Raw genomic sequence first — 13,821 nt, 5'->3', positions numbered from 1 at the left:
ACCGCCTTCTTGACCTGCAATCTTCTTCCCGACCTCTCCACCCCCATCCCCTCTCCGGCCTATCACCCTCACCTTAACCTCCTTCCACCTATCGCATTCCCAACGCCCCTCCCCCAAGTCCCTCCTCCCTACCTTTTATCTTAGCCTGCTTGGCACACCTTCCTCATTCCTGAAGAAGGGCTTATGCCCGAAACTTCGATTCTCCTGCTCCTTGGATGCTGCCTGACCTGCTGCACTTTTCCAGCAACACATGTTTCAGCTCTGATCTCCAGCATCTGCAATCCTCACTTTCTCCAAGAAGTTATTTTAAACAACAGTGGATTATGCTATGAATTTACAAGAATTGAGAGCCAATTAGTAACATTAACTTTATTTCACAGAATATGCAGGGAATTAAGAATTGCACTTGTCCAACGTAAACACAGGCATACCTGTAAAAGTCTGCTCACATCGGCCTGCTTTCCACATCTTAATTGTTTTGTCAGCAGATCCCGTCAGCATAAAACCTTGTTCAGGTAATATTTTTACTGCCCACACTGCTGCTGTATGACCCTAAAGCAAGAGACACTTCGAATGATTTCACAGCAAGAGAATACACATTTATTTAGTTTCAAGGACTGAAAATAAGATATACCTGTAAAGTCATCAAACATTTCTCATTTAGCCAGACTTTAGAGGTTGTATCCCAAGAACCACTGAGTAATGTGCCAAATTTTCCAGCTGACAGACTACAGACTAAAAGAAAAAAAATGCAAGAAACATCATTGTATGGAATCTGGACTCTCTGAAAGAAAACATGAAAGAAGAAACAAGTGGAACTTAATTTTGTCTGAATTATCTGTACAAAGTACAATCACGGGTTTTAAAAATTGATTTGCATAGGCTCTAGATTCAGCCAACATTACCTGAATATCCACTATTTGCCAAGAATTCAATTCCATGCAACTCTACTATTCAGCTTCAAATCATTTAGTTTCAGGTCAGAACCAATGCAGTGGACATCAAAAATCCCAAATTTATTCTCCATAAAACACATTTAAAAAAATATATAAAATCCTACATACTTACGATGCAAAATTGCTTTATTTTGATTATGTAATCAATTAGGATCTAAAAAGCAGTTGAAGTGGAGGAACTTTTGATTACCCAACAAATGTCAGTTTGGCCCAATTTGACCCAAGTCACAAGATTATATTCAAGTATTACTCCAGAACTTGAGCACATAAACTAGGTTGTCAATTCAATAAGGTAATGCTCAATTCTTTTTCTTAACAAAATAACTGTAAGTGACCGGAGTATTACAGACAGTTTTAAGTACCCCAATAGAGGGATCATATAAAGCTAATTAAAGGTAATTTTTTTCATAGAGTCTGGTTACACTATAGAAAGGACATGATTGAACTGGCGGGGGTGCACAGGACATTCACTAGGATGTTTCCTGGGTCGAAGCAGTTTAGTTATGAAGAGAGGCTGGACAGGTTCAGGTTGCTTTTTGTTAATGGTGGAGAGGGCCAAGGACAGACCTGATCGTGGTTTTTAACGTTGTGAGGGACATGGATAAGGTGGATAGGAAGCAGCTGCTTCCCATATTTGAAGGGTCCATAAGAAGGAGCATAATTTTAAAGTTAAGGGCAAGAAGGGATTGGAGAAAATGTTTTTCCACCCAGAAGGTGCTGGGAATCTGGGACACATTGTCTGGGAGGGTAATAGTGCTGGGAAACCTCTCAACATTCTAGAATGTGGACGAGCATTTAAAATGTTATAACTTGGGCGCAGTGCAGTAAAATGGGATGAGTACAGATGGGTGATGGGCTTTTTTGTCAGTGCAGACTCGATGAGTCAAAGGGCTTCTTCTGTACTGAATGGCTCTATTACTCTAAAAGCATTAATGGCAAGGCCAACCTTTGTTCCTTGTCCCGAATCGCCACTAAGGCAGTGGTAGTGAGCTGCATTCTTAAACCATTGCAGTCCATTTAGCATGGTTACGCTCTCAGTATTTAGGAAGGGACTTCCCAAATTAGGGTGGGTTGTGGGCTGGGGGCAAATTGCACGTGCTATGTTTTTATGCCCTTTTTTCTAGGTAGTACAGGTCACTGGTTTGGAAAGGTGCTGTGGAAGTAGCCTTGATGTGTTACTATACTGTAACTTGTGTATGGCACACACTACAGCCACTGTGCGCTCCTGGTGGAGGGAGTGAATGTTGAAGGTGGTATGTGGAACTAGAGATTTGCATCTATTCATTCATTTAGGAGGTGAATGTGCTCTGGCTAATATTTCCTCCTATCCCTAATTGTCCAAAGGGCAATTAAGAATCAACCATACTGATGTGGGTCTAGTGTCACACACTGGCCAGAACAGAGAATGGTAGATTTCCATCTATAAAGGACATTAGTGACCAGTAGTTTTTTTTTTACAACAATCAAGTGGTCATATGGTCACCATTAAAACAGCTTTTAATTCCAATTTTTTTTTACTGATTTCAAATTTCATCATCTGCCATAATAGAATTAAAAAGAGTGCCTCTAGAACATTGAGTTAATGGTAGTTGTCTTTTCCCTGGGATGGGGGATTTCAAGACGAGGGAGCACATTAAGGTGAGAGGAGAGAGATTTTAAAAAGACAACTTTTTTTTAAAAAAACAGAGCACGTGGAATGAATTTCCAAAGGAAGTGGTGGATATGGGTACAATTACAATGTTCAAAAGAGATCTGGATAGGTACATGAATAGGAAAGGTTTGGAGGGATATGGGCAGGCAGGCAGGTGGGACTAGTTTAGGTTGGGATTAAGTTCAGCATGGACTGGGTGGATCAAAAAGTCTGTTCTATGCTGTATGACTCTCTGACACTCTGACTCTATTAGCTTAGATTACTATTTCAGTGATATTAGCTTGACAGCATCACCTCCTTGATGGTAACAAAATTCTTCTGGGTCGTTGGATATGCACTCGTCCAGGTAAGCTACAATAATCTGTTTTTATCATTATCATTTTTGATTTCCATCAACAGCTTTTAATACTTGGGATTATTCATGGGCTAAAGTGGTTTGAAAAAGGAAAAATGCTGACTTAAGATGGTAGCAAAGTTTCTTGACTGGGCTGAAGCAGACCTATGAAACTATGAAGTCCGAGCTAAAAAAATGCTATTAAAATGATTGAAAAGAGTCACTCAGATCTTTATTTCCTGTTTGATTTAAACTTTTTGGAAAATTTTACACTATGGGATGAAAGTCGTCTGCAGAATATCCATCTTGGAAAAAAAACCAAATGAAGCTAGACATGGGAATACATAAATCAAAGAAACATTGCATCACCAAGAACTCAAAAATATCCATGAATTTTGTAACAACAGGACACAATGAACCATGGTAGTGGCAAAGCATCTGATAAAAACTTGAGAAGTGAGGCCCAGATAAAGCTCAGTTAGAACAGCAGTAGGTGTGGTGTGCATTAAACCTTCGATGAATCCAGAGGCAGGGCTCCAGAGATTATGTCAGGATTCAAAAAATGAAATGGAGCAAGAGGAAACAGCTGACTGGATACATAAGGTTATGAGTATTTTATACTATATTTAATTGCTACAAGTTTTCAAGGTTCTATTTTGGGTTTATAGTTTGTAAGGACAATAACGCAGAGGACTAGAGAAGAAAGCCTACATGGGAATAAATATTATCTGATTTTAAGGGTAACCTCAGGGTTTAGTTTAAAGTAATAAGAAATGCAAGAAGAGCTCAAGGCCATGATGTGCTCTTCCTGCTTTGTGGGAATTTGGGTATAGTTCTAGTGGGAGAAAGTGAGGACCGCAGATGCTGGAGATCAGAGTTAAAGAGAGTGTGGTGCTGGAAAAGCACAGCCGGTCAGGCAACATCCGAGAAGCAGGAGAATCGACGTTTCAGGCATAAGCCCTTCATCAGGAATGAGCAATTCTGGCATTCCTGATGAAGGGCTTATGCCTGAAACGTTGATTCTCCTGCTCCTCAGATGCTGGCTAACCAGCTGTACTTTTCCATCACCACACTCCACAGTTCTAGTGCCCAGGACAAAAATGTGTGCAGGAAATGTCTCCAGCTACAGCTCCTGCAAGCCCATGTTTTCAGAGCTGGAGCAACAGCTGAAGTCACTGAAGCATTCATGAGGTTGACAGCATTGTGGATATCGGGTGATAGGGATCACTCTGGAGGCTCAGACTCCACAGGCAAGGAGGAAACAGAGTATGACAACTAAGTAGGCAGGCAGTGCAGGAATTAGTCGTGCAAATAAACATAAGTCAGTATCACACTCCTGACTTTTGCCTTGTAGACTATATTGTATAACATAGTTAAAAAAAAGTCACAACACCAGGTTATACTCCATCAGATTTATTTGGAACTTTGTCTACCCAGATTCCAACACTGGCTCGTCCACATCTTGTTTGGACACACTAATTTTATGTGCAGTTTGTAAGTATAATGGCAAGAGGAGTGGGGCACTTCATTTTTGGAAAAAAACTGGCCTGTATTATTCTCGATGTCATGTTATTACCTCTTTACATTTGTGTTCCATTTCTCTACATATAAAACTACTTGCTCTTCTAATTCTTGCAGCATTGTGGTTACCTTGCTGAAATTTAAAAGTGCCCATCTTTTAATCATTGCCTGTCCACAGCGGACACAACCATAATAACTCCTTTGACATCAATTTTAGGTGGCTTGACTAAACATGCAGTTTCTTACAAACTTAATTTCATGCAAATGATAAATACCTTTTGTAAAGAAGAAATTGTAAAAGCAGATAAATTTTACTGAATAGATCACAAATATGAGCAGCATCCTCATTGCTTACTAGTAGTACAGAGTCATACAGAACAAGATGATATTTAATAATTGGGGCAAAGTAAAACCAGTATAAATAATTTCAATCAAGTCTACAGAACAAAGCAGATAAAAGACAGAGAAATCAAAAACAGCCAGAGGTTCTCTTATCTATAATTTTCAACAGAAATTGTGCATGAACTGGAGGCAAATGTTGAATCAGACTAAAAGACTTTTTTTAAAAGATAGATTCTTGTGAGCGATGTTGGCATTGCTGGCAAAGCAAGCATTGTTGCCCATCTCTTGTTACCCTTGAAATCTAGGTCATCTCAGAGGTCAGTTAAGAGTCAACCACCTTGGTTTGGGTCTGTCGTCACAATTAGGGTAGACTAGGAAACAGATTACCTTCCCTAAAAGGAATTAGTCAGTCTGCCGTGTTTTACAACAACCGACAAGATTACCATTAGACTAGCTTGTAACTCCAGATTTTTATTGAATTCAAATCCTGTCAGTTGATGAAATTTGAACTTATGCTCCCAGAACATTAGCAAGGGTCTCTCAATTACTAGTTCAGTGCCATTACCACCATACCATCTCCTCTTACTGTGGTAATATCTAAAGTTGATACAGCCTGCAAAAACTTGGGAGAAGGCATAGTAAAAATACTAGGCCCAGTGAAACATAATAAGTACTTTCTGAAACAAAGGGAAAATACAGATGAAAATGAAAGCAAATCAGTACAAATTCTGTAATCATTTGTTTGATTTTTTTAAAAATGAGCTAAGAACCAATTAACCTCCAAAACAAATATGCTTTCAACTTGGTGTTATAACAACTCAATCTTCTAGCTTGTGATGCTGTTGAAGTTCATAAAATTTAAAGCAATTTTGAAAAGTTCAATAAGTCAAACTTATATCCCAATTATCTACAAACTTCCCTACCGTTATTGCAGCATGAGGGTGATTCATAAAACTACAACAAACAAATTCCTTTCCTATAAATATCTACATTTGCTGTGGACTTTAATGGATTACTGCAAACAAGCAATGGACACATTCTGAAATAAAGTATAACAAATGCTTACCTGTATTTTTATGCCCCTTTAGAATGTACAATGGTGCCGGGCTATCCAATGTGAAAACACAAATGTTATGGTCATTTCCTCCAGTTACAATTAGTCCACGAGGATATGTGTCATTGGGAGCTATGATGCACACACAGGACACAAAATTTGAATGTCCATTCATACAATGCATCTGTGTAAAGCCCCTGTTTGGACTGAAATAGAAGCAATCCAGTTAAATTTTCAGACCAAATTGAGATAATGACTCAAACTGTAAACATTATTAGTATCTAATGATAAAGAATTGCCCAAAAAAATTCTAATATATTCACAATATAAGTTAAGGTACACTCTACTAGTTTGGACAACGATTCTCAAAACAAGGTTATAGTATTAACAAAAACAGAAGTTGTTTTTGTTTCGGATTTACAGCATCTGCAATTTTATTTGGTTTTTATGAGGTCATAGCATTATTTGAATAAGAGAAACAAACAGTATTAATAATTTTATGCATCCTGAGATCAAAAACAGAACCTATGAAATGAAAATGGCTCCCATTATGGTCATTGATAAGTGAATGATATTATTACTAGGTTGCACAGAGGATAAACAAAAAATAAACACACATAAAAGCCTATTCTAAAATGACCAACAAGGATTACATCTAACTGGCATCAAAATGTGTCAGTTGATCTCTTACACTGAAAGAAGCCAGGCTGATTTACAGCTCTCTGATAATGAAGGTTAAAGTTAACCAAAGATCTTCATCTATTCTTCAGCTAAAATGAGCACATTAAAAACATATTACCCACCTAATCTGAGATTAGAAGGTTAATTAATGTGTGAAGAGAATATACAGGGAAAGACAACCTACTCCAATTGGTAGAAGAATTGAGAACAAGAGGGTAAAGTTAATTGGCAAAAGAACTAATAGAGACAGAAAATGTTTTCATTCCACTTATGGTTACTTGAAGATTGCAGTGAAGACAGGTTGAAATAAGGCATGCAACAGGGAATCTGATTATTATCTGAACAGGAGATGTGTGAAGAAGGTTGCTGAGCATCACTAGGTAACTTGTTCTTTCAGAGAATTGGCCAGTCATGATAGACTGAATGGCCTCCTCCTGTGATTCTGCGTGATGTTCTATTGATTAACATCTTACATTTCTCATGCAAATAGCTTCAACATTTATTGTTCACTTCAATTGTAGACTTACAAGCTGAAGTGTAGAAAACCTTTTTGTGCAAACCAAATCTCCAATGTTCTGTATTCTACACAATGGTCCTTTAATTTATCACATTCAAAAGACAATTGAGATTGCCATTTTATCTGCTCAAAATTGTTTCCACAATCTTCCTGTCCAGGACAGCACACAACAATTAATTAACTATCAGAGAAAATTATTGCAGGTGTTGGAATCTGTACTGAAAACAATCAATGCTAAAGATCACAGTGGGTCAGGCAGCATCCATGCAGAGAGGACAAGCTAACATTTCAAGTCTAGATGACTCTTCAGAGCTGAAATGAAGTGTGGAGGGGACAGCAGTTATGCTATAGATGGGGGGCAGGGATGGTGGGTTTTGTGGGTCTAAGGTACTGGTAGATAAAAGAGGTTGATAGTTCAGACGGAGTGATCAGATTGCGAGAATGGCAGAACAACGGTGTTTCTTCTCCAAACTTAAAAAAGACAGACAGTCCTAATGGGAAGGGAGGAGGGGAAAGATGACATGATGACAGAATGTAACAAGCAAAAAGAAAAGGAAGAAACAGTTCACGATTTGAAGCTGTTGAATTCAAATTAAGTCCAGAAGGCTGTAAAGTGCCTAGCCTGAAAATGTGATATTGGTGGATATTGCTGCAGTTTGCATCAGAACACTGCAGCATGCAGAGGAAAGATTTGTAGGCATGCAAGCAGGACATGCACCCTACATGCATCACCCTGCAAACTACAGCATAAATGCTGTCCCCTCCACACCTCACTTCAGTGCTGATGAAGAGTAATCTAGATTCAAAATGTTAGCTTGCTGTCTCTCCATGGATGTGGTCTGACCCGCTGTCATATCCAGCACTAGTTGCTTTCAATTCACTAACTATGGTATGTTAGATGCCTTTAAGACTATGTCAAATTTTAATACCACTCATCAATGGTCAGTTAAGGAGATTGACAATTAGCATGCTCACTTTTTACATGAGAAATCATCAACACTTGAGAGAAGTCATTGGAAAGTCCATCCATTCTTGCAAAAATAACAGTTCATATCTATACACCACCTTTCACGTTACAAAGTGTCATCACTTAACTGGAGTAGTCATAGAATGAAAGGTTTAGAGAAAGCAGAATTCTTAAAAAGGACAGCTTTTTAAGCCAGTATATTGAAGACCGTACAAGAGAGGGGACAGGTCCTGGACTTTATTTTAGGAAGTAAAGCCAGACAAATATATATCAGTGGGGGATCAATTTGCAGGCAGCAATCGTGACTCCATTAGATTCAAAATGTTAAGGAAAAGGGCCTGAAAGTTCTCAGCTGTGGAAAGGTTGATTTTAATAAGATCGGACATAATTTGGCCATACTGGATTTGGAGCAGATACTTTTAGATAAATCTGTCTCAGAACAGTGGGATGCATTCAAGAAGGAAATATGGATAGCATAGGACTGGACCATCAATTCCTATAAAGACTGAAGAGAGGGATATATAGCGTTGGATTAATATAAAATGGGAGGCTAATGACAGATACCAAAGGGCTCAAAATAGCAGACGCCATAGAGGAATACAGAATGTGAAAAAGGGAATTTAAAAATTAGGAGAGTTCAAGGGAAATGAAAGGATACTGCAAGTAAAACAAAGGAAAACCGCTGGTGAAGTGATAACAAGGGAAAGAGAAGTGCCGATTAAGGGCCACAGTGGTAATTTGCGTGTGGGGCCAGAGGACGTAGGTAGGGTTCTAAAAGAACAACTGAGTCGGTGTTAAGTAGTCAGAGAGACAATATGCATACAGAAATCAAGGAGATGGTCCATGATACAATTAAAGAAATTAGCATATTCAGAGGTTCTGAGTGTTTTGACACACTTACAAGTAAATAAATCTCCAGAGCCAGATGAAATGTAACCCAGGTTTAATAAAGGAAGGGAGGAAATAGCACAGGCAATGCAGAAATTTTCAATTCCTCTCTGGCCTCAGAACAGGTGCCAAAGAACTAACCAATGTGGCTCCAATATTCCAAGAAGTGAGCAAATGATGAACTAGCAAGCTACAATGATAGGGAGGTGCTAGTGTTGGACAGATTAAAAATCACACAACACCAGGTTATAGTCCAACAGGTTTATTTGGAAGTACTAGCTTTCCGAGCACTGCTCCTTCATCAGGGAGCTGTGGAGCAGGATAATAAGACACAGAATTTATAGCAAAAGATCACAGTATCATGCATGCGATTGATATGATACATTGAACAAACCTAGACTGCTGTTAAGTCTGTCATCTTTTAGAATGGGTTGCAGGCTTTGGTTCATTCCTCCACGGCAGATTTCAGGATATGCAACAACAAAGAGTGGCCAAGCAGAGGCTGATAGCCAAGTTTGGTACCCATGAGGATGGCCTCAACCAGGACCTTGGGTTCATGTCACACTACAGGCGACTCCAATACACTATACACTTTCTCAAACACTCACACTCTTCGATACTCTCAAACTCACGGAGACCCTCTCTCGTACATGCTCTCTTTCAGACACACACCCTCCCCGACAGACACACATGCACTCCTTCTCTCTCCCTCACATGTACACACCTACATACAAGGGGAGAATTTGCATTTGCAGAATTGTAGTTGCAGATACATTCTATTGTGTGCTTTTTGAACAAAATCTGCAGGCAGTCAATCCATGTAACATTTTATTAATTTCTACTTTGGAAATAGAACCAGTCTGACTCAAGACTGGGATACAGACTGTCTCTAACCTCACACCTTTAATACATTGTCTGAGCTGTGATGTCAACTTAAATTGTCTCAAGAATGTGATTTGAAAGAAATTCTGATTTACATATTAATAAACCGTAACCTGCAACCCATTCTAAAAGATGACAGACTTAACAGCAATCTAGGTTTGTTCAAAATATCATATCAGTTGCATGCATGACACTGTGATCTTTTGCTATAAATTCTGTGTTTTATAATCCTGCACCACAGATACCCAATGAAGGAGCAGTGCTCCGAAAGTTAGTACTTCCAAATAAACCTGTTGGACTATAAACTGGTGTTATGATTTTTATGTTGTGTGATTTTTAACGAGGATGCTACAGGCCACTTAGTCTAACTTCGGGAGTGGGGAAAAGTTTAGAAGCAATTCTGAAGGACAGAATTAATCTGTATTTGGAGAGGTAAGGACCAATCAAGAACAGTCAGAATGGTTTTGTTCAGGGGAGTTCACATCTAACCAACTTAGATGAGGGCAATGCTTTGATGTAGTCAACTTGGACTTCAGCCAGGCTTTTGATAGAGCCCCACATGAAGACTAATAGAGAAGGTAAGAGCCCACGGGATCCAAGGAAATTTGCCAAATTAGATCCATAATTGGCAGAGTGGCAGGAAGCAGAGGGTGATGGTTGTGGGTGTTTTTTTCCGACTGGAAGTACATGTCCAATGGGATCCCACTGAGTCTGTGTTGGGAGCCCTTGCTGTATGTGGTTTAGACTGGAATACAGGAAGATCGACCAGGAAGTTCAAAAAGATACAAAAAAAGGTGGGTAGTAAATAGTGAAGACAGCCATAGATAACAGAGCATATCACTGGGCTGATCAGTGGAATAGAATTCAGTCTGGGTAATGTGAGGTGATGCACTTAAGCAGAACTAACATGGCAATAGAATAAATAATGAACAGTAGAACCTTCGTCTACATGTTCACCACTCCCTCAGGTATCAGGAAAGGTTGTTAAAGATGATATATAGTATAATTGTCTTTATTAGTCACGGCATTGAGTTTAAAAGCAGGAAGATTTTGCTGGAACTTTAAAGAACATTGGTTAGGCCACAGCTACGGTGTTGTGTGCAGTTTTGAAATTCACAATATAGGAAGGATAGCATTGAAGAGAGTGCAGATGAGATTCACCAGGATGTTGCTGGGGGTGGAGAGTTTCAGTTATTTATTTGACAGACTGGGGTTGTTTTCCTTACAGCACAGGAGACAGAGAGGAGACATAATTGAGATGCATTAAGTTTTGAGAGGCATAGGTAGGATAGACAGGAACACACTTTTCCCCTTGATGGAGGGATCAATGACCAAGGGGCATAGTGTTGAAAAGTGCGGTGCTCGAAAAACACAGCAGGCCAGGCAGTATCCGAGGAGCAGGAGAATCGATCTTTCGGACATAAGCCCTTCTTCAGGAAGGGGCATAGAGTCAAGGTAAGAAAGTTTAGAGGCAACATGAGGAAAAAGCTTTCGATCCAAAGGGCAACGGGAATTTGGAACTCACTGCCAGCAAGGGAGTACAGGCAGACACCCTCATACCATTTAAGTAGTATTTAAATGTGCATTTGTGGTGCTGAGGTGTGCAAGGCTATGTGCTAAGTGCTGGATAATGGGGTTAGCATAGTCAGATGGTTGGTTTTGACCAGAGCAGATGAGATGGGTCAAAGGGTCTTTTTCTATGACTTCATAGCACAAACCATGGTGATACATAAGGAGATATTAGATCAAGTGACCAAAAGCTTACTCAAAGATATACTTTTTAAAAATAGTGTTTCAAAGGACAATTGCAAGCAGAGAGGCAGTGAGGGTTGGAAGAGTTCACCACATCTCAAGGCCAGGACATGATCACAAGGCATAAGGCATGATCACAAGTGTTGGAGGAATTAAAAATCAGTGATACTCAAAAGGCCAAAATTAGATGAGCAAAGTATTTCAGAAAGATGGAGGGCTTAAAAAGATGGCAGAGATAAGGAAGGGTGACACCACAGAGTGATTTGAAATCAAAGATGAGAACTCTAAAATTAAAATGCTCTTTGACCAATAGCAATATAGGTCATTGGGTGACTGGGGATTGGGATTTGCTGCAAATTAATATACGGACAGCAAAGGTTTGGATGACCTCAAGTTTGCAAAGGGGACTATGCAGAAGATCAGCTAGGATTGTGTGGGAATAGTCAAGTCTAAAGGAAATGCAGACATGAATGACGGTTTCAGCAGATGAGCTGCAGACAGTGGTGAGAAGTTAGGTGATGCTGTGCAGGTGGAAATAGTCAGACTTGATAATGGCCAGTCTTGGAGGAGTTGAGAGTATATTGCTGGGAAAGCACAGCAGTTCAGGCAGCATCCGAGAAACAGGAGAATTGACATTTCGTGCATAAGCCCTTCATCAGGGATGAGGCTTGTGGACCAGGGCTGAGAGATAAATAGAAGGGGAGTGGTATGGGTAGCTGAGCAAGCAGTAGATGGATGAAGGGGAGGGAGAAGGTGATGGACAGGTCCAGAGGGCAGGGTCGAGCTGGAGGCTTCGGACTAGGATAACGTTGGGGGGGGGGGGGGGGGATGAGGAAGCTGTTGAAACCCACATTTGTCCCGTGTGGTTGCAGGGTCCCAAGATGAAATGTGAGGCGTTCTTCCTCCAAACATCGGGTGGTAACGGTTTGGCAGTGGAGGACACCCAGAATGTGCATGTCCTTGATGGAGTGGGAAGGGGAGATGAAGTGTTCAGTCATGGGGCGGTGGGGTTGGAGGGGTGCGGGTGTCCCAGAGATGTTTTCTGAAACAATCCGCAAGAAGGCGTGCTGTCTCCCCAATGTAGAGGAGACCACACTGAGTGCAACGGATACAGTAGATGACATTGGTAGAGGTACAGGTAAATTTCTGATGGATGTGGAAGGATCCCTTGGGGCCTTGAACAGAGGTAACAGCAGTGGTGTGGGCCCAGTCTTTGCACTTCCTGCAGTGGCAGGGGAAGGTGCCAGGTGTGGGGGTGTGGGCTGGTGGGAGGCGTGGACCTGAGGAGGGATTCTTGGAGGGAATAGCCTCTCCGGAACGCTGATTGGGATAGGGAGGGAAATATATCTTTGGTGGTGGGGTCTGCTTGGAGATGGCAGAATGTGAGGAATGTGAGGCGTTCTTTCTCCAAGCATCGGGTGCTAACGGTTTGGCAGTGGAGGACACCCAGAATGTGCATGTCCTTGATGGAGTGGGAAGGGGAGATGAAGTGTTCAGTCATGGGGCGGTGGGTTTGGAGGGGTGTGGGTGTCCCAGAGATGGAGGGTGATGTGATGTATGCAGAGGTTGGTGGGGTGGAAGGTGAGGACCGGGGGATGGCGGGGGGAGGTCTGTCCTTGTGTTGGAAGGGGTGCAGTTCAAGGGCAGTGGTGTGTGGAGTGGAGGAGATGTGCTTGGAAGGCATAGTCAGCCACATGGGAATGCAGAAGGAGGCCATCTGGGACTTTCAGGAGGTGAAATTGGTCATCGTAGGAACAGATGCGCTGGAGGTTGAGGAATTGGGAATAAGGGATACCATTTTTACAGGAGGCTGGGTGGAAGGAGGTGTAGTCTAGGTAGCTTTGGCAGTCGGTGGGCTTGTAGTATATGTCTGTGGTTAGTCGGTTGCCCTTTGAGCCTGTTCCTCCATTTGATACGATCATAATTGATCTCATTTAGTCTCACCTCTGTTTTCCTGCATGTTCTCCACAATCCTTCAATCTAATATTCATTTAAAAATTATCCATCTTCTCCCTAAATTTACTCAAAACAGTTTACCCGTTTGGAAATGAAAAAGACGAATGAAGTCTATTCATTCAAAGGATAGCAAATCTTAGAGTTTTATACTCTGGATCAACCCCATGCTCAATCCCAACTCGTCCCCTGATCAACCCCATGCTCAATCCCAACTCGTCCCCGATCAACCCCATTCTCAATCCCAACTCGTCCCCGATCAACCCCATTCTCAATCCCAACTCGTCCCCGATCAACCCCATTCTCAATCCCGACCCACCCCG

The 13,821-nt window shown here is 41.0% G+C and overlaps 1 protein-coding gene across 5 annotated transcripts in view; it reads right to left on the bottom strand.

The window, feature by feature from the left end:
- The window catches only part of plaa (phospholipase A2-activating protein), a 36,764-nt gene that overhangs the window by 21,914 nt on the left and 1,029 nt on the right, over positions 1-13,821 (bottom strand). For 2 of the 5 annotated variants that reach the window (XM_043718705.1, XM_043718731.1), the window contains exons 2-4: positions 5,871-5,990; positions 635-735; positions 432-552 (exon numbers count right to left, since the gene is read on the bottom strand). In XM_043718705.1, coding sequence (XP_043574640.1) covers positions 432-552; positions 635-735; positions 5,871-5,990 — 342 coding nt within the window. Of the gene's footprint in view, positions 1-431; positions 553-634; positions 736-5,870; positions 6,065-13,489; positions 13,629-13,821 lie in introns of those variants that run through there. The other 3 variants (XM_043718722.1, XM_043718740.1, XM_043718712.1) reach the window with 3 other exon arrangements.

Source organism: Chiloscyllium plagiosum, chromosome 2 (assembly GCF_004010195.1).
Source record: "Chiloscyllium plagiosum isolate BGI_BamShark_2017 chromosome 2, ASM401019v2, whole genome shotgun sequence".
NCBI classification, from domain to species: domain Eukaryota; kingdom Metazoa; phylum Chordata; class Chondrichthyes; order Orectolobiformes; family Hemiscylliidae; genus Chiloscyllium; species Chiloscyllium plagiosum.
This window is presented reverse-complemented; position numbering and strand designations above follow the sequence as displayed.